We start from the raw sequence: 27,906 nt of genomic DNA on the forward strand, positions 1-27,906 counted from the left end.
TTTGCCCGTGGTGATGAGTACGTGGATAGTCACAGGCAGGACGCCGCCGGGAGCAGTACTGCTGCCGCTCTTCTGGCTAATATGGCATCAGAGAAAATTAAAAAGGGCGGAGAGAAGACGAATAATATCGATATTACTAAGAAAAGGTAAGGTTTGTGTACCTTGTATTGTATCATACGAGTGTACTGAAGGCTGGACTCTTTATGCTAGTCTGTAAACAATTAATAAGGTAAAACCTGAGATGACACGAGGTTTCTATAGATATTTTAATGTTGCAATTTAAATATTTTGTTAAATATTTAAATTGCAAATATTTTTCCAAGCCAGTTTTAATATTATTGTTCTGTTAAAATATATATATATTTCCTTTTTCAATTATTGCTTCAATTTATTAGTCTATTGCTGTTTCAATCCTACTCTTATGGTGAATTAGAAAAGTAGCAAAAATAATATTATTGATGCTACTTCTCTAAAGTCTACTTTTGTTGGAACTGTTGCTGCTACTGTTACTTGCTGCCACTCCTGCTGTTACTGTTGCCATACCGGCTCCCATAACGGGAGCCGGTCGGCCGAGCGGACAGCACGCTGGACTTGTGATCCTGTGGTCCTGGGTTCGATCCCAGGCGCCGGCGAGAAACATTGGGCAGAGTTTCTTTCACCCTATGCCCCTGTTACCTAGCAGTAAAATAGGTACCTGGGTGTTAGTCAGCTGTCACGGGCTGCTTCCTGGGGGTGGAGGCCTGGTCGAGGACCGGGCCGCGGGGACACTAAAGCCCCGAAATCATCTCAAGATAACCTCAAGAGAGATATACCACTGTTGCTGCTACTGTTACTTGCTGCCACTGGGGCTACTATTCTTCTGTTGCCATTGCTACTGCTACTGTTGCATTTGTTACTGCTGAGGGATTGGTGGTCTCCACCAATCCCTCACTGTGAGACACCACCAGAGAGTGAGTTACTCTGTGTGTGTGTGTGTGTGTGTGTGTGTGTGTGTGTGTGTGTGTGTGTGTGTAAACATCCCAGTAAGGGACATTTACAAAGGTATACAATGTACAGACCTCTCCTTACAGATGGCTGACAAGTAACGTGATGTGGTGGATGACTCTCACCCTCCTCACCTTCCTGGCTCTTGTCACCCGTCAGGCCTCCGTCTATCTGCCTCCAGGCACTCTGTGAGTAACTGTCCCCGTTCCCCTTCACAATACACATTCTCTAATATGTAGATTTGTATTGTAAGTTTAATTTAGCTAAAAGGAAGTTTTAATTGTTGATAAACGATGAAGTTAGTTTTATATATGTGGTTATTGGTTTATTGTATAATATATGTATAATGTGTGTGGGTCATTGATGACGCTTACCCGGCCACCTGCAGGTGGGATGAGGTCCACTTTGGGACGTTTGCCAACCACTACCTCAACCGTACATTCTACCACGACGTCCACCCGCCCCTGGGCAAGGTCAGTCCCTAGCGTCCACCCGCCCCTGGGCAAGGTCAGTCCCTAGCGTCCACCCGCCCCTGGGCAAGGTCAGTCCCTAGCGTCCACCCGCCCCTGGGCAAGGTCAGTCCCTAGCGTCCACCCGCCCCTGGGCAAGGTCAGTCCCTAGCGTCCATCCTCCCCTGGGCAAGGTCAGTCCCTAGCGTCCACCCTCCCCTGGGCAAGGTCAGTCCCTAGCGTCCACCCTCCCCTGGGCAAGGTCAGTCCCTAGCGTCCACCCGCCCCTGGGCAAGGTCAGTCCCTAGCGTCCACCCGCCCCTGGGCAAGGTCAGTCCCTAGCGTCCACCCGCCCCTGGGCAAGGTCAGTCCCTAGCGTCCACCCTCCCCTGGGCAAGGTCAGTCCCTAGCGTCCACCCTCCCCTGGGCAAGGTCAGTCCCTAGCGTCCACCCTCCCCTGGGCAAGGTCAGTCCCTAGCGTCCACCCTCCCCTGGGCAAGGTCAGTCCCTAGCGTCCACCCGCCCCTGGGCAAGGTCAGTCCCTAGCGTCCACCCGCCCCTGGGCAAGGTCAGTCCCTAGCGTCCACTCGCCCCTGGGCAAGGTCAGTCCCTAGCGTCCACTCGCCCCTGGGCAAGGTCAGTCCCTAGCGTCCACTCGCCCCTGGGCAAGGTCAGTCCCTAGCGTCCACCCGCCCCTGGGCAAGGTCAGTCCCTAGCGTCCACCCTCCCCTGGGCAAGGTCAGTCCCTAGCGTCCACCCGCCCCTGGGCAAGGTCAGTCCCTAGCGTCCACTCGCCCCTGGGCAAGGTCAGTCCCTAGCGTCCACCCGCCCCTGGGCAAGGTCAGTCCCTAGCGTCCACCCGCCCCTGGGCAAGGTCAGTCCCTAGCGTCCACCCGCCCCTGGGCAAGGTCAGTCCCTAGCGTCCACCCGCCCCTGGGCAAGGTCAGTCCCTAGCGTCCACTCGCCCCTGGGCAAGGTCAGTCCCTAGCGTCCACTCGCCCCTGGGCAAGGTCAGTCCCTAGCGTCCACCCGCCCCTGGGCAAGGTCAGTCCCTAGCGTCCACCCGCCCCTGGGCAAGGTCAGTCCTCAGTGAGCCTTTATTATAAAGCAGTCAGTAAGAGTAAATAAAACATGTAGATACTTTAATTTCAGTAATAGTAAGTAATAAGTGAGAGTTCGGGGGTAGAAATAGCCTAAGCTACTCTATCCCTTTGTGATATATTTTTTGTCTTGTCTTAATAAACATATTTGAACTGTATAAGTGAGAGAGGAACACCTGTCTCCACAGATGGTGATCGCAGGAGTAGCCTGGCTCTCTGGGTACGACGGCACCTTCGACTTCAACGAGGGCAAACTCTACCCTCCGGAGGTCAATTATGTGGCTATGAGATCCGTGAGTAGCGCGCCCACACATCATGCACAAATATATGACCAGAGGTTTTTCCCAGGTGTAAATAGGAGTTAACCTTGCAGTAAATAGGAGTTAGATAGTGGTTATTGACTGCATATTGGGGGTATGTGTGTGTGGTTTTTGGGGGGTCTGAGTTTCAGGTGATGAGTGTTGAGTTTCAGGTGATGAGTGTTGAGTTTCAGATGATGGGGGTGATGGGGTCGGCGTTGGTGTCCCTGAGCTTCCTGCTGGTGTGGGAGCTCTCCTCCTCCCTTCGGGCTGCCTTCCTGGCTGCCCTCTGTGTCCTCACAGGTAGGCACTCCCCTCCCCTACCTTTCCTTTCCCCACTGCTGTTCCTTCTGCTTCTCTTATCTCTGGTTTAGGTAAAAACCTTAAACTTTCTCTGTAATTTTCTATTTCAATACTGCTGTAACTGAAAAGGAAAGTCCCATCACTATCCTTCGTCAGACGTTAATCCCCTTACTAATCCCAAAACGTTCAAATTCAAATTCAAATTCAAATTTTTATTCAGGTAAAAGTACATACATTCATGAAGAGTTCACGTATTTAAAATTCTTTGAGAAAATCTTATTTATTAACATTAAAAGTGTGTTTGTGATCAATATTTATGTATTTGATAATAAATGGGGCATATATTAAGTGAGGAGGGAGAGAGTAGTAAGACTTGAGGCGGTAATGGCGGACAGACACGCGCCAAGTATGTTTATTGAGACGAGAACAAAATACATCTGAAAGGGATAGAATAGCTTAGGGTATTTCTACCCCCCTAGACACGTTCCTGCAGCGGCTGAACACCCTTATCCTGCTGGACCCGCCCCTGCTGGTGGCCATCCTCGCTAGCATCTACGGCATCACTAAGTTCCACAACCAGAGACACAGGTAAGTCAGTGCTCGCTACACATGTGTCTCGTTGTTGTAGGATACATACGTCTTACAATGTGTACCTGTACTGCAAGGTTGGTAATGTGTACCTGTACTGCAAGGTTGGTAATGTGTACCTGTACTGCAAGGTTGGTAATGTGTACCTGTACTGCAAGGTTGGTAATGTGTACCTGTACTGCAAGGTTGGTAATGTGTACCTGTACTGCAAGGTTGGTAATGTGTACCTGTACTGCAAGGTTGGTAATGTGTACCTGTACTGCAAGGTTGGTAATGTGTACCTGTACTGCAAGGTTGGTAATGTGTACCTGTACTGCAAGGTTGGTAATGTGTACCTGTACTGCAAGGTTGGTAATGTGTACCTGTACTGCAAGGTTGGTAATGTGTACCTGTACTGCAAGGTTGGTAATGTGTACCTGTACTGCAAGGTTGGTAATGTGTACCTGTACTGCAAGGTTGGTAATGTGTACCTGTACTGCAAGGTTGGTAATGTGTACCTGTACTGCAAGGTTGGTAATGTGTACCTGTACTGCAAGGTTGGTAATGTGTACCTGTACTGCAAGGTTGGTAATGTGTACCTGTACTGCAAGGTTGGTGAATCTGATTGTACTTGTAATGAACTATCGCCATTTGGTATGGAAATTGCAATGGCACATTGACCACTCAAATGACAACCCACTATTTAGAAGACAGAATACGAGTAATATAAGACTGGATATTTCGGTCACAAGCCGGGACCCTCTTCAGCAGTGAGCAAGACTGATAGGTCAACCTATACCTATTATAGGTATAAGTTAAGTAATAATTGTAATTACGAAGCAATAAGATGCTTATCTTAACATACTAAGAAGGTTAGGTAAGGTCGGTTTTTTCTATGAAGCTTTTCAAGGTAAACTAGTATGTCATATATGCACGTATTTAATAAGTCAATATTGACTGTAAGAAAGTGCAAGAACGGGTTGGATAGGTAGTTAGTTACATGATCACTCACCAAATCTGGTAACCATTGTTCTGAGGAAATATTTCAAATTTAAGATTTATAAAAGGAGATTCTGTTATTTTTCTTTCGAAGCTACAATGTTGAGGATAAATTATACAAGAATCTTCTCATATATTTTGGTGCCTAGTGATTGTCTTATAACAATTTACTTTCACAGTTTTCAAAGGTTCATCGAGAAATAAATTGGGATGCCCTGTTTTGTTTATATGTAAATTTTGTTAATTTCAATGTCTAGTTACTGAAGCTACAAATGCATTATGAAAGGCTCGAGGCAACATTGTTTTGATAGGAAATGTAGATGTTTATCTCTCAGAATGGTTGGTAATATGTTTATTGTTTGTGATGTGTGTCTATGTATGTATTAACACGATGTACTGAACGGGGTGAGAATAGCTTAAGCTACCTCATCCCTTTGTGTGTATTTTACCTCAATAAACTTATTTCAATTTCAATTTCACATTGTTTTGTGCTCTATTAGGAAGCCTACTACAGTCCCGGAGGCCGCTTCCTGAATGTGAATATTTTCTGTAAACAGCGAGGCTGAACGAGGTGTTGTTCTTTATTAATAAGACATCTTAGAAGGGTATTTGTCAACTATAAGTGTAATACTAAGGACTAGACTACAGATTCCAAACTGTTCCAAAAAGTTTGAATCTTAAACGACTTCTACGCCTAACTTGTTCCACCTAAACTTATTGCTTTATCTCACACTCATTTTTTATTTTATTAACTTGTTCAAAGTGCAGTACGCATAATATTGTATTCCCGTGCATACGCTAGTCCTGACTACCTCAATGAGTTGGCCTTGTTTGAGGTAGGTACACTTACATGAGCACTGATAAGCTTCGAGGCAGTGTACCAGTTATGTTCAAAGTTTGTGACTCCCTGAATCACCAGGCGTGGCTTCCATTCCAACGTTCCAGATGAGCTAGTGTCAAGGTGCTCTGAGCTAGGCATTATAAACACACCAACTTCATATTATAACATTCTTATGACTTATGTTCTCTAAAGGTGAAAGTATTTCACTATTGAGAACCTATAAATGCATTGTTCAGTAAGTTAAGTTTTTTTTATATATTTTGAGTACTTATTGTTTGTTATATGGTTATTTTGCCACTTGGTCAATGTTCACTATACATTAGGCGTCACCCAATGTACCTAGTAACTGATTTGTATTATATAAAATAATTTGACATGTGTTTTAAGTTCTTTCCCTCCTCGTTCCTCACCATATCTAGGCATAAGACAGTTGTTGTTGTTATAGATTCAGCTACTCGGAACAAGTTCCAAGTAGCACGGGCTATGGTGAGCCCGTAACTTACCTGGCACAGGAGCGGTGCAATTAGCACGAGCAATGGTGAGCTCGTAGTGGACTTACCTGGCACAGGAGCGGGACAATTAGCACGAGCAATGGTGAGCTCGTAGTGGACTTACCTGGCACAGGAGCGGGACAATTAGCACGAGCAATGGTGAGCTCGTAGTGGACTTACCTGGCACAGGAGCGGGACAATTAGCACGAGCAATGGTGAGCTCGTAGTGGACTTACCTGGCACAGGAGCGGGGCTGTGTCCATAAGACAGTGTTGGAAGGGCTGTCTCCATAGATGGTACTGTTGTTGTTGTTGTTGTTAAAGATTCACTACCTGGAACAAAGTTCCAAGTAGCACGGGCTATGATGAGCCCGTAGATGGTACTGATCATAACAGCTCCATGATGTTGCCCCAAGATGTGCTTCTCCACTGTGTCCTTCAGCTTTTCCTTCTGTCTCGTCACCTCCTGTTAAGTTCTATTTACGTGTGATTAAAATCCCCAAATATTAGAATTTGCCGAATAATAGTAGAAGTGATAGACTCTCAGCCATCGCTTTCCTTGGGACGGTAGTTATTTTGTCTATTGCCTCCAGGAAGATTGCATTCCATTTATTATATTCCTCCAAAGGCGTTCTTGTGTGTAGTTGACAAGTTGTGTGTAACTTCCACTGTTATCTTTATGTTCCTCACTGTTGGTATTCCTTGTAGTGCTCTGTCCGATTAGTTTCCCTGATAATCTTGCTTCCTCATTTTTATTTATTTACTTATTTATATACAAGAAGGTACATTGGGTTTGTGAGAATACATAGCATAGTATTAACAATCTTGTAAAGCCACTAGTACGCGCAGCGTTTCGGGCAGGTCCTTAATCACTCCAGTTCAGCTGTAGCAGCAGCACAGCTCCTCCACCCATGCTAGCAATATCCTTTCTTATTACTTGGATGAATAATATAGACGATACAGTTCTTTCAGGAAGAACTGTATCTTCTATTACAATTATCTGTTTCGTTGTTATTCTGATGTGTGGTTGGTTTTCCCACCGGTTTTGTTTACTCTTATTAGTAATTTTATCTGTATTCCTGTACATAATTTTTATGCTACTCGTCTTAATTGGTTTGTTTTGGTTTTGCACATGGAGTGTTCTGATTGTTTCAGAATCAGTCCTGAGAGAGGAAGGGGCCAGTTATTGGGCTAGTTAACCCTGCCTGCCTATTTGGAAGAGTGCCTCAATAGCCTAATTTGACACAACATTTTGCAGTTTTATATTCTAACAACATTTTGCAGTTTTGTATTCTAACAACATTTTGCAGTTTTGTATTCTAACAACATTTTGCAGTTTTGTATTCTAACAACATTTTGCAGTTTTATATTCTTACAACATTTTGCAGTTTTGTATTCTAACAACATTTTGCAGTTTTGTATTCTAACAACATTTTGCAGTTTTGTATTCTATTGTCTGAGTTGCCTGTCATGTGCACTGTCCAGTCTTCTTGCGTTATTTGTTAGTTTTCTTCTTTAAATTTCTCCACTTCCTCTCAATCCTTCTGTTATGTCCTAACTATCGTATTCTCTATGGCAAAGATCTGTCTCTCAATTTCCTCTTTTCATAATATATATTCTTCTGAAGCAATATTCTCAACGATGACCTTTACTGGTAGATTTCATCGAATTCGAAACTTCCCAAGCCTACAATTACAATGTGTTTCCTAGCTGCCTGACTAGCAGCTAGGAAATAGAATTATATAGATATATACAGCTTATATAGAATTTATGAAAATACTTATTGGACTTCTTATTCACCATGTGTCATCCTTTGGCTCTTGGATATTATGTGAGTAGCCGGCACTACAGTGTAGCTGTGTTGCAGGTCTTGGAGCCTGGTGTGTTTTACAGTGTAGCTGTGTTACAGGTCCTGGAGCCTGGTGTGTTTTACAGTGTAGCTGTGTTGCAGGTCTTGGAGCCTGGTGTGTTTTACAGTGTAGCTGTGTTGCAGGTCCTGGAGCCTGGTGTGTTTTACAGTGTAGCTGTGTTGCAGGTCCTGGAGCCTGGTGTGTTTTACAGTGTAGCTGTGTTGCAGGTCCTGGAGCCTGGTGTGTTTTACAGTGTAGCTGTGTTGCAGGTCCTGGAGCCTGGTGTGTTTTACAGTGTAGCTGTGTTGCAGGTCTTGGAGCCTGGTGTGTTTTACAGTGTAGCTGTGTTGCAGGTCTTGGAGCCTGGTGTGTTTTACAGTGTAGCTGTGTTGCAGGTCTTGGAGCCTGGTGTGTTTTACAGTGTAGCTGTGTTGCAGGTCTTGGAGCCTGGTGTGTTTTACAGTGTAGCTGTGTTACAGGTCCTGGAGCCTGGTGTGGTGGTGGTGGATGGTGTTCACTGGCATCAGTCTGGGGACAGTAATGAGCATTAAGTACGTGGGAGTGTTCACCGTGGCTTATGTCGGCCTCCACACTGCTCACCAACTCTACTGCCTCGCTGCCGACCCTGCCACGCCACTCGTATGTTGTTACTACCTTCTACTACCCTAAACTACCCTTCCAATACCACTCTCACTGCCCTGAACTACCCTTCCAATACCCCTCTCACTGCCCTCAACTACCCTTCCAATACCCTCTCACTGCCCTTCCTGCCCTCACCTACCCTCGTACCTATACTACCCTCAGCTATTCTACCCTGAACTATTCTTCTACCCTGAACTATCCTTCTACTGACCTCTACTACCCTTCCACAAGCTACTCAGCTTCTTAATAAATATTAAGGTCTTGTTCTGAGGCAGCATTATCTAGTTTTAAGTGTTTTTATGCATTTATCGAGATGTGGGTAACGATTTTTTCTTCTAATTTGTCATATTTTAATTTTTGGTTCTCCAGAGGACTTTGTGCAGTGTCTCTGCTCATAGGGAAGGTTCACTGGGACGACCACTGCTGTCTGAACGTGTCCTTGTGTGCTGTCTCCCACATACATATATTAACTAACCTGTAGCAATATTTCTGGTGTTCATTGTTTATAATTAATATACATTTTCAGTTAAGTATCAAACTTATATGTTTAGGCTTATAATAGCATCCCTAGTTCAAATTTATAAGTTTACGTGAACGCAGATTTCGAATTATATTTGATTTTGTCATTTTGCAATTATTAAAATTCAAAAATAAAATAATTCATTAAAATAAAAGAAGAGCATTTATTAAAAATCGGAAGAATATTGGGTAGTTATCGCTCTTTGAAGGATTGTAAGTATTAAAGAGATGAAGGACAAGACATGAGGATTTTTTTATATTATTATTATTATTATTATTATTTTCTACCACAGACGTGGCCAGACATTTACAATGCTAACCAGCATACATTCATTTTCTTCTGTCCTCCATGGACAGGGTTAGAGATCTGTTAAACATATAGTTCAGTCATTTATTAAACAACCACAGAAGGTGTTCAATAAATGACTGAAGTGGAAGCCTCATCCTCCCCCGAGCCACTACCCAACCTTGTGGCCATAATACACAAAAGCGACGTCAATTTAACGCCAAATCAACGTCATCGACGTTCGTTTAGCGTCGAAACAACGTCACTCTTGGATATTGTGACCACTGGATTACCTTCAATACCTGTGTGTTGATCATAGCGTTGTTGTTGTCCAGTGGAAGGTGGTGCCTCATACTGCTGCCCGGGCTGTTGCTCTCATTATTCTCCCTGCTGCTGTCTACCTCTCCACCTTCGTCATCCACTTCTCCATCCTCACCCGCTGGTAAGTCAACCGTGTCATCCACTTCTCTATCCTCACCCGCAGTCTTTGACATAAGTTATCATGAGTTCAGTTCAGTTCGAAGTCCAGAGGGAAAGAATCCACAGGAACAATTGGGGGGACCTTCGATAAGCCCTCGGGTAAATTAGTTTACAAGTGCTATGGTCTTTGCAGGAGTGTGAACGGTGGAGGCTTCTACCACACTAGGTTCTTCGCTGCCTTTGACGGCACCGAGTATGACAACACAAGCTTCCCGCAGAGTAAGTCTTCTGTTGCCGGTGTCACACTTGATGAGTGCAGGGGGGAGTTGTGTAAAACCCTGGTTGGTGCCTCGGAGAGGCTGCAGGGTCCAGTAAGTTCAGTAGAACTTCGGTTTCAACTCGTATATATCATGTTGTAGCTCAATTGATTAAGGCAGCGTTTGGGATGCTCCCGGACGTGGGTTCGAATCCTCATTATGGCCCTTGTGGATTTGTTCATTTGATGAGGCTTTTTATAGTGTCTGTACTTTCTCGTTAATATAAAATATATTTATAGTTCCTAGGAGCTTGTTCAAACTCTACATGGCGTGCACACGAAAATACAACTATTCAAATCATCAGATCTAAGAAACTTTTCCGAGGTTACAAAAATACTAGAATGGCACATTGTAAATAATGAATGAATGTTGTGCATAAAAGTTGTTCATGCGGCGCCATGCAATTGCATTATGAGTGTACCCTGACCCACAGACGTGCACTATGGAGCCAACATCACCATCCAGAGCAGCCGACCTGTCTGTGGCTTCCTCGAGTCGTGGTACGACCTCTTCCCCTCCGAGCTGACGGCTCCCTGCCAACAAGTCACCACTTCGACCATCAGAGATGACGAGGCCCTCATGTGGTCAGTGTTTCTCTCTTGCTCTTATTCCCCTCCCTCCCTCCCCAAACCTTTCCATTACATATATAATAAGTATTGAAAAAACATTATCATGAACTACTTTGAAAGTTATTTTAAAGACCATTTCATTCATTAATGTGTGACTTCCGCCCAGCGCCTGGCGGTGAAGATCGTCAGTTATGGGATGAACTGCCGGGCATTTTCTCACCTTAAAATTACTGGGCATTATTATTGTTAATTAAAAACCAGTAAAATATTTCCCATGGGTGGAACACACTAATCTTCCCGCTGTGTACTGGAGTACAGGACCATCAAAAAGGTGGACCTTGAGGCCGGGTCAGTGCAGGACGGGCTGGACCCCCTGCAGGAGGCGCTCCTTGTGCGTAATGGAGACTATGTCATGCTGACCCATGCTGAGACTGGCCGCTCCCTGCGCGCCCATGGCTACCGCGCCCCCATCACCAAACGACATTTCCAAGTCTGCGGCTACGGAGAGGTTAGCTTGAGTCTTGTTCATATATAGGAGTGGGTGTGCGCGGGAGGGCGGTGGTAGTGTGATGATTTCAACAGCAACTCTCCGGAAAAAATGATCGGTTCTGCACACTTGAAATTTTAATTACAAGGCAACAGATACAACAAAGCTAGTAGCTGGGGCATGAACAGCTAGACCTCACGTCCCCATACACAGCTAATAATGAATCTATAGATATTCGCAAGTATTTACATGATAGTAATTATTTACATTTCCACAACGCCTAGGGCTGTGTGGGTTTTTTAACCTTTGAAAAGCTGGTGAAAGCTATGGACCTCCTCCCTGGAAAAATGCACATAAACACAACTCTGTATGTAATGAATATAAATATTAAATTTGTATTTGACTTTCACGGACCCCCCCAAGCCCATCCATTGACCACAGACTAAGAACCCAAGCCTAGCATCTTAAAGCCTAATCCCCGGCCTTGTCTCTGGAACTCAACTTAGCTCTCTCAAATTACTGGCCAATATTAATTACTTCATAACACAAATATTCTACTCGCGATACCAGTTCACGTATTCCACCAAAGGTCAGCACTGCTACAATGAGTGTGGAAATTGAAATAAGTTTATTGAGGTAAAATACACACAAAGGGATGAGGTAGCTCAAGCTATTCTCACCCCGTTCAGTACATCGTGTTAATACATACATAGACACACATCACAAACAATAAACATATTACCAAACATTCTGAGAGATAAACATATACATTTCCTCCTTTACACAAGTAATGAGTGTGGAGGTCTACCATCTGAGACATGTCCCTGTGCTCATGTGTCCCACTCCTCAGCCCATCCATACCGCTCGCAGATCACAACTACTTGCCCCTCTCCCTTGAATTAAATATCTCATCTCCTGTTCCACATCTGTGACATGCCCTCTGACCCTCTACCACAATTCATCGTGACTCAGCTTCCCAGACTATAGTTTCCCATCTCCAACAGGACCTTGAAGTACCGCCATTGTACTTCTGGAACCTGTTGGCAGTACTTCAAGGTATTGCCAACAGGTCCTCTGTGCCAATTATGACCTCTGAGAAGCTGGCATGCCTAGATTTCTTGACAACACCTGCTTCCCCACACAGCTTATTCAGTCACACTCATAAACACCTGCAGCCTCATAGCTTGATAATCTAATTTATTCATATTAATTTGTGTCACAACATGTACTGAGCCATTAACAGCTGTGTGTGTGTGCTGCATGAGGGTGTACTGAGCCATTAACACCTGTGTGTGTGTGTGCTGCAGGAGGGTGTACTGAGCCATTAACAGCTGTGTGTGTGCTGCAGGAGGGTGTACTGAGCCATTAACACCTGTGTGTGCTGCAGGAGGGTGTACTGAGCCATTAATAGTTGTGTGTGCTGCAGGAGGGTGTACTGAGCCATTAACACCTGTGTGTGCTGCAGGAGGGTGTACTGAGCCATTAACACCTGTGTGTGTGCTGCAGGAGGGTGTACTGAGCCATTAACACCTGTGTGTGCTGCAGGAGGGTGTACTGAGCCATTAACACCTGTGTGTGCTGCAGGAGGGTGTACTGAACCATTAACACCTGTGTGTGTGCTGCAGGAGGGTGTACTGAGCCATTAACACCTGTGTGTGCTGCAGGAGGGTGTACTGAGCCATTAACACCTGTGTGTGCTGCAGGAGGGTGTACTGAGCCATTAACACCTGTGTGTGTGCTGCAGGAGGGTGTACTGAGCCATTAACACCTGTGTGTGCTGCAGGAGGGTGTATTGAGTCATTAACACCTGTGTGTGTGCTGCAGGAGGGTGTACTAAGCCATTAACAGCTGTGTGTGTGTGTGCTACAGGAGGGCTCAGGTGGACCGTTCGAGACATGGGAGCTGATTGTGCCGGGGGCGGAAGCAGGCGAGCCGCTGCGAGTCGTCGAACACGACTTCCTCCTCAGACACTACAAGATGAACTGTTTCCTTAAAGCCAACGAGAAAGTTGTCTTGCCCAAGCACTGGTGAGTACCTCTCTACATGTGTGTGTGTGTGTTTGCCACTGGTAGTATTGTGGTAGGGTATTGTGCACTCCATACTCATCCTGTGAGCGGTAGTGTATTGTGTGCCTCATACAATCATTGCTGGCAAGTTATGTCTCATTATTCTCGATGTTCTTTCGGGAAGCTGGAGATGAATGCTCATATTAGCGGCCGAAAAGTTGATATTGCTTTTGAGTGTGTGAGATTCGTGTTTATGTGTTGACTGTTAAATGTCAGACAATGTAGAGAGATAATAAGACAACATGATCACCAGGGAACACTTGCAGGGCGTTCAATGGTGCGAAGGAGGTGACGTGTACCAAGAATAAGGAGCAACTTGGCACCGATTGGCATGTCAACTGGAACATCAGCCCCAAATGTCAGTACTACCATCACAACTGTTCGCTCACGCTGGTTACCGTGCCTATGACAGCCTCACTCACTGACCTGTTGGACTTGTGGTAATGCTGGTTCTGGGAAAACTAAACAGGGCAAATACCATTTTCATACCACTACCAGGGCAAATACCACTTTCATACCACTACCAGGCAAATACCACTTTCATACCACTACCAGGCAAATACCACTTTCAAAAGTCACTTTAATCCCACCAATTCCACGACTTTTCTATCCTCACCCCCTCGCTAGCCTAGCTGTTTACCCGCGACTGACGAAATAGACTCTTGACTATTTTGGAATAGGCTAATTTATTCGTTTTGTGGACTTTCCTAAACTAACTCTTCGATTCACCATTGTTTGGACTGAGACTTTAGACGTCATTATTTGCTGAATGACAGTGATTCATTGAGGTAACCAGACCAGCTTTCACAGGACTTTTATACCTTGTAAGATATTACAATTACGATGACACACTTAGACCGTTCTTAAAGGTAAAGTGGTTATTTAATGAGACTTATAGTCCTGATCCACTGCCTCTTTGTTCAACAAAAAATAGAGAAATTGTTCATGATTGTTTATATAAATGTTCTAAATTTAAGGAAAGTAATTAAATAACTGTGTTGAAGTTACTGATATGTACTTGTGTTGTTCAGTGAACAAGACGCTGTTGGTACGAGACAAGACGGTGGGTCTGTGGGGCAAGATTGTTCACCAACACTGGAACATGTTCATCAGCAACGGTGTTCTCCTGGGCAGCCAGGAGGAGGCCGAGCGCTCGGCCAGGCCCTGGATGTGGCCAACACTGTATCAGGTAATACTTCATCATCTTTCCACCAATGTTTTTCAATGCTTTCTGTTAATATTGATATATACGTGTGATATACATATTAGCAGGGGGTAGCCGGCGGTGCCCGGGTCTGTCTCCCCTCTACCCCCAGCCGGAAGAGGCAGGGTAGGGGCTAGTAGGATAGAGGCTATGACCCCCCCCCCCCCTAGGTACCACAACCACCCAATCTGGCAGTTTCATATTTCAACTAATTACAGGCAAAAAATAATTCAGAGTCGTCAGTGGTATGACATGACTTGTCATGGTGGTAAGTTTGGGACAGTATCAAGTGGTACCCTATTCTTTGATGCCTATCCCAACCGCCCATGTGGGTACGTACCCCCACAGTAATTACTGGGAAAAATTGGGGAAAGCTAGCCCTTAGCGTCTGGCCTCCAACCTAAGACAGACATTTTCACTTATAGTTAAAGGTATGTTTGGTGTAATATGTGTGTATGGGGGAACAGTGGAGATGCCACACCAGACGGCACCGCTCCTGTGTCAGGTAAGTTCACTACGGGCTCACCATAGCCCGTGCTACTTGCCCCGCTCCTGTGCCAGGTAAGTTACAGGCTCACTATAGCCCGTGCTACTTGCACCGCTCCTGTGCCAGGTAAGTTCACTACGGGCTCATCATAGCCCGTGCTACTTGCCCCGCTCCTGTGCCAGGTAAGTCCACTACGGGCTCACCATAGCCCGTGCTACTTGCCCCGCTCCTGTGCCAGGTAAGTCCACTACGGGCTCACCATAGCCCGTGCTACTTGCCCCGCTCCTGTGCCAGGTAAGTCCACTACGGGCTCACCATAGCCCGTGTTACTTGTCCCGCTCCTGTGCCAGGTAAGTCCACTACGGGCTCACCATAGCCCGTGCTACTTGGAACTTGTTCCGAGTAGCTGAATCTATAACAACAAACAATGGAGATGGTGAGAGCGCAAGTAATGTTGTCTTCCACGGTTCGCAGGTGCAGCTGATGGGGTCGTACCCAGTGAACGAGACGTCTCAGGCAGGGAACGAGACGTCTCAGACAGTGAAGGAGACGGAGGAGCAGAGGATGTTCTCCGTGGGGATGACCAACCCCTTCCTCACCTACCTGAACCTGGCGTGTCTGGTGGGGGTGGGGGCGCTGAGCCTCGCTCACAGCTACTGCAACTCTCGCTGCCCCCACCACAACCCACACCTCGCAGGTATATACCCCCCACATGTATTTACCTCATGGTAAAGCAGTGTCCTACTGTGTTGTAGAGTGTGCTACGGTGTTGCAGTGTCCTACTGTGTTGTAGAGTGTGCTACGGTGTTGCAGAGTGTCCTACTGTGTTGTAGAGTGTGCTACGGTGTTGCAGAGTGTCCTACTGTGTTGCAGAGTGTGCTACTATGTGTCAGTGTGTGTGCTAGTGTGTTGCAGAGTGTACTTACAAAATAAAGAGTGTGTACTTTACTAAGTGAAGATGTTTTGTGTTGGTGTGTCAGGCGGGCGGAGGCGGACGCTGGTGGCGTGCTGGTGGCTGAGTGGGTGCTGGGCCGCCCACTACCTTCCCTTCTTCTTCATGAGTCGTGTCCTCTACTACCACCACTACTGCCCCGCCTACCTCTTCTCCTGCATGATCACCGGTAAGATCCACACCATCGCCATGCCTGCACTCTCTCTCACACACACACACACACACACACACACACACACACACACACACACACACACACACACACACACACACACACACACACACACACACACACACACACACACACACACACACACACACTCACACTCACACTCACACACATCATCACATTCAAGATTCTCAAGGGAATCGACAGGGTAGATAAAGACAGGCTATTTAACACAAGGGGAACACGCACAAGGGGACACAGGTGGAAACTGAGTGCCCAAATGAGCCACAGAGATATTAGAAAGAACTTTTTTAGTGTCAGAGTGGTTGACAAATGGAATGCATTAGGAAGTGATGTGGTGGAGGCTCCATACACAGTTTCAAGTGTAGATATGATAGTGCCCAATAGGCTCAGGAATCTGTACACCTGTTGATTGACAGTTGAGAGGCGGGACCAAAGAGCCAGAGCTCAACCCCCGCAAGCACAAGTAGGTGAGTACAACTAGGTGAGTATACACACAAACAAAACTAGAAGATAGACGAAAAAGAAGTGATATGATCACCACATATAAAATACTATCAGGAATCGGCCAAATTGACAAGGAGGAATTCCTGAAACCACCAACATCACGAACAAGAGGACACGGTTTCAAGCTAAGGAAACACAGGTGCCCCAAAAAAACATTAGAAAGTTGTATTTTGCAAACAGAGTGGTAGTTGGTTAATTAGGACAAGCTAAGTGAGGTGGTGGAGGCCAAAACCGGCAGTAGTTTCAAAGTACGAAATACAGTTTCAAAATACGACAAAGAGTATTGGGAAGATGGGACACCACGAGCTTAGCTCTCATCCTGTAATTACACTTCAAATCAAATGTTTATTCAGGTAAAAAATCAGGTATTGACTTAAGTAATCACACACACACATTCTGCAAGGAGTAGCGACGTATAATCCTCCACTTAATGCCTGAAAATACAGACTGGAGTATGACTGGAACACCATGGATATTACTATATAAGAAAGGGCAGCATTAGCCACCGGTAGGAATGGGTCACAATTATTAACCATAGATAACTTCAACCATGGCAAGATTCCTTTAAGTGTTATGTCGTTTTCAAATTGTCTCTCTGCTTCTCTTCTACCTCTGAGGTCCTCATTCCTGGCCCTCTAGCACCTCCCTTATGGTGAACCCTCTAGCACGGGTTCACCGTAGTCCGTGCTACTTGGAACTCTTCTTCCGAGTAGTTGAACCTTAAACAACAACAACAACACAACCTGTTATTAATCGTAATCCTTCTTTCGTGGTCTGACACTCTGTGTATATATATATATATATATATATATATATATATATATATATATATATATATATATATAGGTCATATTTAATAAAATATGTCTACAGGAAAGACTGCTACCAAAATATACTAATATATATATATATATATATATATATATATATATATATATATATATATATATATATATATATATATATATATATATATATATATATATATATATATTAAAGGAAAAAAAAAAAAAAAAAAAAAAAAAAAAAAAAAAAAAGGGAAGGGGGTGGTAGGAGAAAACCACACAGAAACTGTATTGGAGGGGACCTACATTCCCTCCAATGCGTTATGTGTGGTTTCCTCCGAGGCTATGGGTCCCCCTTCTTCCAGCCAGAGGTGGTACTCCCTTCCCTATTTTGAATTAAAAAAAAAAAAAAAAAAAAAAAAAATATATATATATATATATATATATATATATATATATATATATATATATATATATATATATATATATATATAATATGAATAATATTGTTGTATGTGTTACAACACAATATATAATATTCGTGTTGTCAGTTGATTGCTGGATGTACTAGCCTAATACTGACTTTTTACGTCGGAGATGATCTATGTATTGTCATACATTAGGGGGAGATTGGTTGATTAACACCAGTCACCATAAATATAATGCTGAACAACTGAACCAGAGAAACTGAATGTAAACATACAGTTCCGTCTTTTCTTTCATGCATCTCCGTCACCACCTCCGCCGTCACCACCACCACCACCATTATCACCACCTCCGTTGCCACCTCCGTCACCACCACCGTCACCACCACCACCTCCGTCACCACCGCCGTCACCACCACCACCTCCGTCACCACCACCGTCACCACCACCACCGCCGTCACCACCACCACCTCCGTCACCACCACCGTCACCACCACCACCTCCGTCACCACCGCCGTCACCACCACCACCACCGTCACCACCACCAACGTCTGCACCAACGAAGGGGTTCTGCTGTCGTGGGTGTGTGAGGCTGCGTCAGGAGCAGCGAGGGCTGCCTGGCGAAGGACGGTGTTGTGGTCCCTGGTGGTGGTGACCTCCGGGGCCCTCCTCGCCTCCTACGCCTACTTCTGGCCACTCGCCACCCACGTCAGGGGCGAGATATTCGAGAGTAACCCCTCTCTCAACCCCGGCCTCGACTACTTCTACCTGGGGCAGCTGTGGCCCGAGTTTGGCTACAGGAAGAGTGAATACCTCAGCATCGTCGCTACGCATGTAAGTCTGGCTTGTGCTCTTCAGGTTATTTTGAGATGATTTCGGGGCTTTAGTGTCCCCGCGGCCCGGTCCTCGACCAGGCCTCCACCCCCAGGAAGCAGCCCATGACAGCTGACTAACACCCAGGTACCTATTTTACTGCTAGGTAACAGGGACATAGGGTGTCCCTTTCCCTTTCCCTGTCCCTTTCACATAGGGTGAAAGAAACTCTGCCCATTGTTTCTCGCCGGCGCCTGGGATCGAACCCGGGACCACAGGATCACAAGTCCAGCGTGCTGTCCGCTCGGCCGACCTTGTCCAACTTCTGCCCCAATGTCAACCTCGCATCATTACTTCCAGCAGTTAAATTATTAAATTAAATTAAATTCTTTATTCAGGTAAGGTACATACATATAAGGTAAGATACAAAGTTGATGGATTTATAGATAGAGCTAGTACATACAATGCCTAAAGCCTATGTAATCAGTTACTGAAAATCATGACCATGCCATCCCACGCCCATCCAGTGGGCGGTGGTGGACAGGTTAGGCACAGGCCAACCAGTTCTCAGACCGAGTCCATTCCATCCAGCGGTCGACCCCAAAGACGCTTTCATCAACATACTGGTCATTCAAAATGGCCATTTTCTCAAATATAAATTAATATTGTTATATAATAGGATAATGTGCATGTTTACGCATTGGTTAGGTTAACTTAGGCGTTTAGGTTCTGTTGGCGATTTTTACCACTAACCCTAGTGGCCTCGACGAGGACAGAAAGCTGGCGGCTTGTCGAAGGTCCCCCCTATTTGCCTTGATGATCTTATCCAGCTATATTTTAAGTTAAAACCCAACATAGTTTTGTCCAGTTACGGCTTCGGCGGGTAGGCGGTTCCATGGGTTATTAACCCTGTGGGTGAAATAGCATCTCCCGTCTCAGTCCTACAATATAACTTGTTGAACTTGAGACCGTTGCTCCTTGTTTGTGTTACATCTGACTTGAAGAAAATATCCAAATCAACATCCTCTAACTTGTTCAGTATTTTAAGTTTCAATGAGATTCACCCTGTCATGCCTGCCTTGTAGTGTTAAAAATAAATAAATAAAATAAAATGTTTATTTAGGTAAGGTACATACATACAATAAATTTTTACAAAGATTGGTTGACTTATAGGTAGAGCTAGTCAACCCGTTCTCGCAAATTCGTAAAGTCAATATCGACTTATTAACTACGTGCATAGGTGATATACTAAACATAATAGATACCCCTAAAAAGATTCATAGAAAACACCGACCTTACCTAACCTTGTTAGTATCTTAAGATAAGCATCTTATTGCCGTACATACAATGCCTAAACCACTATTCAAAGCGTTTCGGGCATAAACCGGCATATTTCGGGCATGTTGTTAGTTAGTCTGTGGCCCTCAACCGTTCCTGATACGAGAGTAGACTTAGCTCTGGAATGATTTTTGTTGCCCGGTGTTGCACCTTCTCCAGAGCAGCTATATCCTTCTGAAAATGAGGTTTCCATGCTTGGATCTAAGTGGGGGGCGCACCAGAAGTTTATACAGTTGAACCATTACCTTTTTTTCCCCTTATAGTCAAAAGTACGCTTGATAATCCCAAGAGTTTGGTTAACTTTTCTGACTTCTGCACCCACTTGTTGTGCACGTTTTAGTGTGTGTTGGATCTTGACTCCAAGGTCCCTTTCTTCATCAGTCTACTGTAATGTAATGTTCATCTGCAGGCGAGGAGTCACAATAACGTGGCTAAAGTATGTTGACCAGACCACACACTAGAATGTGAAGGGACGACGACGTTTCGGTCCGTCTTGGACCATTCTCAAGTCACAATCGACTTGAGAATGGTCCAGGACGGACCGAAACGTCGTCGTCCCTTCACCTTCTAGTGTGTGGTCTGGTCATAATGTAATGTTATTAATATGGTAGTTGTGGCGTGGGTTATGCCCCACATGCAGGGTCTGGCATTTGTTGATTTGTATTTGTAGTACGTGGGTGAAGCATTTACAGCGTTGTGGTTCGAACACAAGTCGTCAGTGACGCACTTGTTCCGGAAGTGTTCGGACGTCATCAGTTGTGAGTCGTGTGTAAACTGTTTTTCATTAATAAACAGGGGGTTTGGCGGGTGCATGGAATGGACATTCGACATATACTGATGAGGACGGGCTGCTGCTACTACACACGACTCACAACTGATAACTTTCAAACAGTGCTTCACAAACGTCCTCTGTTCGAATCATGACTGTAAATGCTTCACCCAAATACTGCAAGTAGATATAATTACGAACAGAAGCTGCAGCAGCCAGGAGCACCCTGCTCCTCTGACAGCTGCTGCAGCGTAGAGTGCGACGCAACACGTTGTTGAAGGTGTAACTCGGGTGCTGTATCTTTGCAGGTGGACCGTTGGTACGATGACTTCCTGGAGAACCCTGACCTCAACGCCACGCTCTTCTACCTGACGAACCTCAACAACACCCCTGGTCTTCCCAGTCTCATCCATCCTGTCCATGCCTCAAACTTTAGTCTGTGGAGGCCCACCACTCTTACCCACCTTCCCTGAGTCCCTGAGGGGGCCCACCACTCTCACCCACCTTCCCTGAGTCCCTGAGGGGGCCCACCACTCTCACCCACCTTCCCTGAGTCCCTGAGGGGGCCCACCACTCTCACCCACCTTCCCTGAGTCCGTGTGGGGGTCCACCACTCTCATCCACCTTCCCTGAGTCCCTGAGGGGGCCCACCACTCTCACCCACCTTCCCTGAGTCCCTGTGGAGGCCCACCACTCTTACCCACCTTCCCTGAGTCCCTGTGGGGGTCCACCACTCTCATCCACCTTCCCTGAGTCCCTGTGGGGGCCCACCACTCTCACCCACCTTCCCTGAGTCCGTGTGGGGGTCCACCACTCTCATCCACCTTCCCTGAGTCCCTGTGGGGGCCCACCACTCTCACCCACCTTCCCTGAGTCCGTGTGGGGGTCCACCACTCTCATCCACCTTCCCTGAGTCCCTGTGGGAGGCCCACCACTCTCACCCACCTTCCCTGAGTCCCTGTGGGAGGCCCACCACTCTCACCCACCTTCCCTGAGTCCCTGTGGAGGCCCACTACTCTCATCCACCTTCCCTGAGTCCCTGTGGGGGGCCCACCACTCTCACCCACCTTCCCTGAGTCCCTGTGGAGGCCCACCACTCTCACCCACCTTCCCTGAGTCCGTGTGGGGGGCCCACCACTCTCACCCACCTTCCCTGAGTCCGTGTGGGGGGCCCTGTGAAAAGGGAAATCTAAACATTTAGGTTTCAACAGTTCATTTTAAAACTTAACATAGTTTTGTCCAGCTACGGCTTCGGCGGGTAAGCGGTTCCATGGGTTATTAACCCTGTGGGTGAAATAGCCTATGGTTGATTGTTCAGTCATCAATCCTTTTGTACGAGGTCTCTTGATCTTTGCAACTATTTCATCCATTCTTGCGTGCTGAAGACGTATTCTTACAGTATTCTTTATAGTCTCCGTGGTGTAGTGGTAAGACACTCGCCTGGCGTTCCGCGAGCGCTTTGTCATGGGTTCGTATCCTGGCCGGTGAGGATTTACTGGGCGCAAATCCTTAACTGTAGCCTCTGTTTAACTCAACAGTAAAATGTGTACTTGGTTTGTAACAACGATTCTTCGCGGCGGGGATCGTATTCCAGGGACCTGCCCGAAACGCTACGCGTACTAGTGGCTCTACAAGAATGTAACAACTCTTGTATATGTCTCAAAAACAGTAAGCCGCCCTGGGATTAATTGCAAGTGCCGGTTAACAGACGTCTCATCACTAAATACATGACAAATTAGATCATGCGCAATACAGGTCATAGTTTAGGATAGTTGAAATTAATATGTAAATTTACCGTACATTACAGAACAAGTTACTGTTGCATAGATAAGGGTAGATAAGGGCTGGAGAGGACATAATAATACTGTATGGCTTATTAAGTTATAAGACACCTATTGAAATAAACATTTATAAATAGCTTGCAGAAGCTTAATTGACAATGTTAAAATTGAAAGAGGTTACCCCCAAAAATCGACTTGAGAATGGTCCAGGACGGACCGAAACGTCGTCGTCCCTTCACCTTCTAGTGTGTGGCCTGGTCACCAGGTCACCCCCCACGCTGCCTTTTCTATCTGAAGCTATACGACACTTCCCTTGACATGGTGACCTGCCACAAGCCTTGTCTCACAGGAGACATCTCCCGTCACGCAGGGTGCAGTCGCACCTCCACAGATCTCCAGTATCAGCTCTTGATACTGGTAATGGCTCAAAAGGGCCACCACTTACGGGCTATTCATGCCCGTGCCACCTTTTGACTGGCTTAATCTTCATCTTCTTCATCAAGCCGTGTCTGCTGTCAACTGTACTCACCTAATTATGCTTGCGGGGGTTGAGCTCTGGCTCTTTGGTCCCGCCTCTCAACTGTCAATGAACTGGTGTACAGATTCCTGAGCCTATTGGGCTCTATCATATCTACATTATAAACTGTGTATGGAGTCAACCTCCACCACATCACTGCCTAATGCATTCCATCCGTTAACTACTCTGACACTGATAAAGTTCTTTCTAACGTCCCTGTGGCTCATTTGGGTACACAGTTTCCACCTGTTGTTCGCGTACCACCAGTGTTAAACAGTTTATCTTTATCTACCCTGTCAATTTCTCAGAGAATTTTGTAGGTAGTGATCATGTCCCCAGAGGCAGTTCCCGACCTGACCTGAAGGCAACCTGTTATAATTAACACCTGAAAGGCATGACTTTAGACCGGTTAGGGCCGACGACCTGACGCCACGGATATCCTATGTGACTGAACTCTCGTAGGTCATACGAGATACATGAACTCTCTCATACGTCAGGCTGCGAGCAGCCGCGTCCAACAGCCTGGTTGATCAGTCCGGCAACCAGGAGACCTGGTCGACGACCGGGCCGCGGGGACGCTAAGCCCCGGAAGCACCTCAAGGTAACCTCAAGGTAGGTTAAATATTAAATAAAGCCATTTATGGTGTTACAAGGGTCGGCCTACCCGCTGAGGCTTGCAAGATGAGTGAACACTACCAAGGTCCGGAACGTGGTCATTTGGCAACCCGTTCTCGCACTTGCTTACTGTCAATATTGCCATATTTAATAAGTGCATATGTGACATACTAATTGATTGTGAATATTTTAGTTTACCTTGAAAAGCTTCATAGAAAACACCGACCTCACCTAACCTTCTTAGTATGTTAAGATAAGCATCTTATTGCTTCTTATTTACAATTATTACTTAACCTATCAACGGTATAGGTTAAGTATGCTACTGTGGGCAGGCCACCCCCTAGCTGAACCCCATAACGTGAAGAACACAACCCAACAACTCCGTGGTGTAGTGGTAAGACACTCGCCTGGCGTTCCGCGAGCGCTATGTCATGGGTTCGTATCCTGGCCGGGGAGGATTTACTGGGCGCAATTCCTTAACTGTAGCCTCTGTTTAACGCAACAGTAAAATGTGTACTTGGATGAAAAAACGATTCTTCGCGGCAGGGGATCGTATTCCAGGGACCATAGGATTAAGGACTTGCCCGAAACGCTACGCGTACTAGTGGCTCTACAAGAATGTAACAACTCTTGTATATATCTCAAAAAAAAAAAAAAACACCAAATAGGTGCTACTATAGCCGCTCGACCCAACCCAGCAACACAATGCAGATTGCAGACGAGGAGTCACAATAATGTGGCAGAAATATGTCGACCAAACCACACTAGAAAGTGAAGGGACGAGACGTTTCGGTTAGTCCTGGACCATTCTCAAGTCGATTGTGTTTCAACATAGGTTCCCTCGACCTAGCACACTCAACTCGTCCTCTTAAAAATAACGTCACTTTTCGCTCGTATGCGCGGCGCTATGGCCAAATTTGAACGTAATTTGAAATGAAATCGACTCACAAAAGTGACGTACTGTCCTGCTGCTCTCTCCAGCACCAGTAACAGCCACAGCAGGAACGGCTGTGACAACATTTCAAACAAGACGGTAAACCTTTCATACTAATTGTGGCACTAAACCCTCCCATACCAATTAACTGGCAAAATATGTATAAATATATTTATAATGTATTATAATGAACACGCATACGAAGAGGACAATTTTCATTTACTAAATTTTTTATAAAAATGTTAGTCTGTTAAAATACTCAGAAATGTGCAGAACTTATACTATAATGATATAGTTAAACATGCTAATTTTTAACTTTACTATAGATTTTCAAATGCAAAGTTAAACACAGCAAATAACTAAGCTATCCATGCTTAGCTGGAACATTGCATCTCTAAGGCCAATGAACCCATTGATATATATTTTGGTCGTGCGGGTGAACCTGAAACACCATACGCAATATAATTATTTACTATTATTAATTAATTAACATCTGCAACTGTATTCTACGAGGAGCCATTGACTAGCGGTGTGCGCGGCAAAAGTTAGCTGGTGCTGTCATGGCGCCCGTCGCTCCTCCTTGCTGACAAGTGCTAGGCGCAAGGCGCACCGCTTCACCCTTCACCAAAAGAATTCTCTTCAAAATTGAAGCACATATATCTCAGAGAGTGTAGAGTTCAAAATTGAAGAAAAAGAACACCACATATATCTCAGAGAGTGGAGAGTTCTCACAAGATCTTCACCCCAAAAATTACCCTCAATTTGATGATTCTTTACAGCAAAATACCCCCCCCCCCTCATCATATTTCAGTAAAACAGATGGGCAACAATATCATATTGATCATACATGTATTATGTTATACTCTTATAAGTATACATAATCTAATACATGAAGCTCTTGACAAAATTGAGTACCCCATAGGTTTGTTGACCTGCCTAAGGCTTTGTTGACACTTGACCACAATAACTTCAAACTCCAACACTATATATGGAGTCAGAGGTCACTCCTAAGGGGGGTAGAAATAGCCTAAGCTACTCTATCCCTTTGAGATGTATTTATTGCTTATCTCAATAAACATATTTGAACTTGAACCCTCCAGTACTTGCAATCTCACCTCAGAGGACAGACAGCAGTATGTTAAAATGTTTCAGTGAACGAGGCTTCTTCTCCCAACTGTCAATTACCATTGGCGTTCAGCAAGGTAGTTAGTATACTTGGTCCACTCCTCTTTCTCATATATATCAGTTATCTTCCAAATACCACCCAGCATTTGAAGCCAATTCTTTATTATGATGTAACTACTTGTACTGAATTTTGTAACTAGCTCATCAAGATTGTAACTTGCTTAGCTAAATGAATTGTGGGGTTCAGTCCCTGAGCCCATTATGTGCCTCTGTAACCCTTTCCACTACCGCCCACAAGATGGGTATGGGGTGCATAATAAATGAACTAAACTAAAAAAACATATGCAATATGTAGCTAAAAAATAAAGTTTCTAAAACATTAGGCATTCTCTCCAAAGTCAGATACCAACTTCCTCACCGTGCCTTAGTTACTCTGTGTTATTCCCTCATTAATCCATATTTCACCTATGGTATGTGTGTTTGGGGATCTACTACCCTTAATTACCTCTGACCTCTAACAACTAGACAAAAATCAGCACTTAGAACAATTTATTTATTTATTTATATACAAGAAGGTACATTGGGTTAGAGAGAATACATAGCATAGTATTTACAATCTTGTAAAACCACTAGTACGCGCAGCGTTTCGGGCAGACTATACAATAACAGATCCCAGTCCCAAACACTACTCTGCTCCCTTACTGAAATCCTTGAACATGATAACACGTCTCTGAACATACTCTCAAGCGTTCTCCATATCTATAAAACTCTGAATTGCAATGCCAATCCTGACGTAATAGTGCAATGCCAAGTCCTGATATTCCTTAAGCGCTTCCGAGAAGTCTGTAATAGAACTCAAAGTCACCACACTAGGAACAAATATATCCTGATATACCTGGAGTGAGACTTAACTAAGGCAGAAATGCTATGGAAATCAAAGGTCCGAAATTGTAGAATGACCATCCAAATGTAGTTAAAAGCGTAAGTCTTTTAACCAATTTAAATGAGTAAGAAAAAATTAATTAATATACTTAATATTTATAAACAATATCATGTAACTAACTTCTCTCCCATTTTCCATAATTTTAAGGTATTATATTTTCGCAAATTGTATTTAGTAATAAATATGTTCTTTCTTCATTATTATCTAAATTTCCACTTCATTTATAACATTTTTACTTATATCCTGTTTTATTCTTGTTTATCGTTAAGTGTTGACCGCCATTAAGCTTATATTATACTTTATTACTCAGTTATCTTATTTTCCAGTTGCTTTTCTAAATTACTCAACGGAAATAATTTTTTAAAATACCACAACGGAAATGCATGTATTTGCGTTGTGGTATTAATGTAAATAAGCAAGAACTACTGACTCCATAATGTAATAATTTAATATCCTGTCATCCTTAAGGATCACCTTTTATTGTATGCATATGTTACTTTTCATACTTTTGTTCTATATTGGTTATCTTATTTCTTATTTGGTATTAAAAGTTTACCGCTTACTCCTTTAAATATTTTTTTTTCCAATTTATCTTAAGTGTTCTGGGAAGCGCTTTGCGTAATAGTGGCTTCGTTAGCGTATGGAACGCCTGTCCAACACAATTGTTCATTAATCTTATTTTCTTTGTACACACATGCTCGATAACCACTTGGGGTAGACGGTAGAGCGACGGTCTCGCTTCATGCAGGTCGGCGTTCAATCCCCCGACCGTCCACAAGTGGTTGGGCACCATTCCTTCCCCCCGTCCCATCCCTAATCCTTATCGTTCCATGTGCTATATAGTCGTAATTAATGGCTTGGCGCTTTCCCTGATAATTAAAAAAAACACGCTATGCGAATTAGTGGTTTTGCAAGAATGTAAAATGGTCACTGCTTGCATCACAAGCGGGGATGTTTCTGGCGGGGGAGAAAGAAACAATTGCGCAGCGCGTCCCGCGGCGTTGCGCGGGCAGTTTGGGGCCATATAAATACGGGCGCACAACGGGGCTCCGCCTCACTCCGCCTGCCCTCGCCGCTGCCCTCGCGGTCCCCAAGTGTCCCGCTGTCCGCAGCTAATACTTTGCCCAGTCTAGGTGCTAGTAAGCCCTACTTGTAGTCACACCCCCTTCTCCTTATCCATTAGGTCTTTTACGGCCTCTTGGCCGGGTACATTACGTGTTATGTGGTCTCTCACTTATTAGTTATTCTTTGTGTCCTGCCTGTTATATCCTAGTGTTATATAATTACTACACATTTGCACTCGGCCTTAATTCTAGTACCAGTTAACCTTTAG

General features: G+C 44.8%; 1 protein-coding gene across 1 annotated transcript; it reads left to right on the top strand.

Annotated features, from left to right (window-relative positions):
• Positions 1-44: 44 nt before the first annotated feature.
• Positions 45-27,133, top strand: LOC123774300 (protein O-mannosyl-transferase 2). The gene is made up of 18 exons (XM_069307844.1): positions 45-146; positions 1,071-1,172; positions 1,373-1,457; positions 2,722-2,826; positions 3,027-3,135; positions 3,615-3,723; positions 8,362-8,521; positions 9,665-9,771; positions 9,943-10,028; positions 10,500-10,650; positions 10,954-11,143; positions 12,992-13,149; positions 13,455-13,546; positions 14,220-14,377; positions 15,354-15,576; positions 15,860-16,000; positions 18,304-18,572; positions 20,967-27,133. The coding sequence occupies exons 1-18, from the start codon at positions 82-84 to the stop codon at positions 21,129-21,131; spliced, it is 2,475 nt and encodes an 824-aa protein (XP_069163945.1). The 5' UTR covers positions 45-81; the 3' UTR covers positions 21,132-27,133.
• The last annotated feature ends 773 nt before the right edge of the window (positions 27,134-27,906 follow it).

The sequence above is a fragment of the Procambarus clarkii genome, chromosome 61, assembly GCF_040958095.1.
Source record: "Procambarus clarkii isolate CNS0578487 chromosome 61, FALCON_Pclarkii_2.0, whole genome shotgun sequence".
Lineage (NCBI taxonomy): Eukaryota > Metazoa > Arthropoda > Malacostraca > Decapoda > Cambaridae > Procambarus > Procambarus clarkii.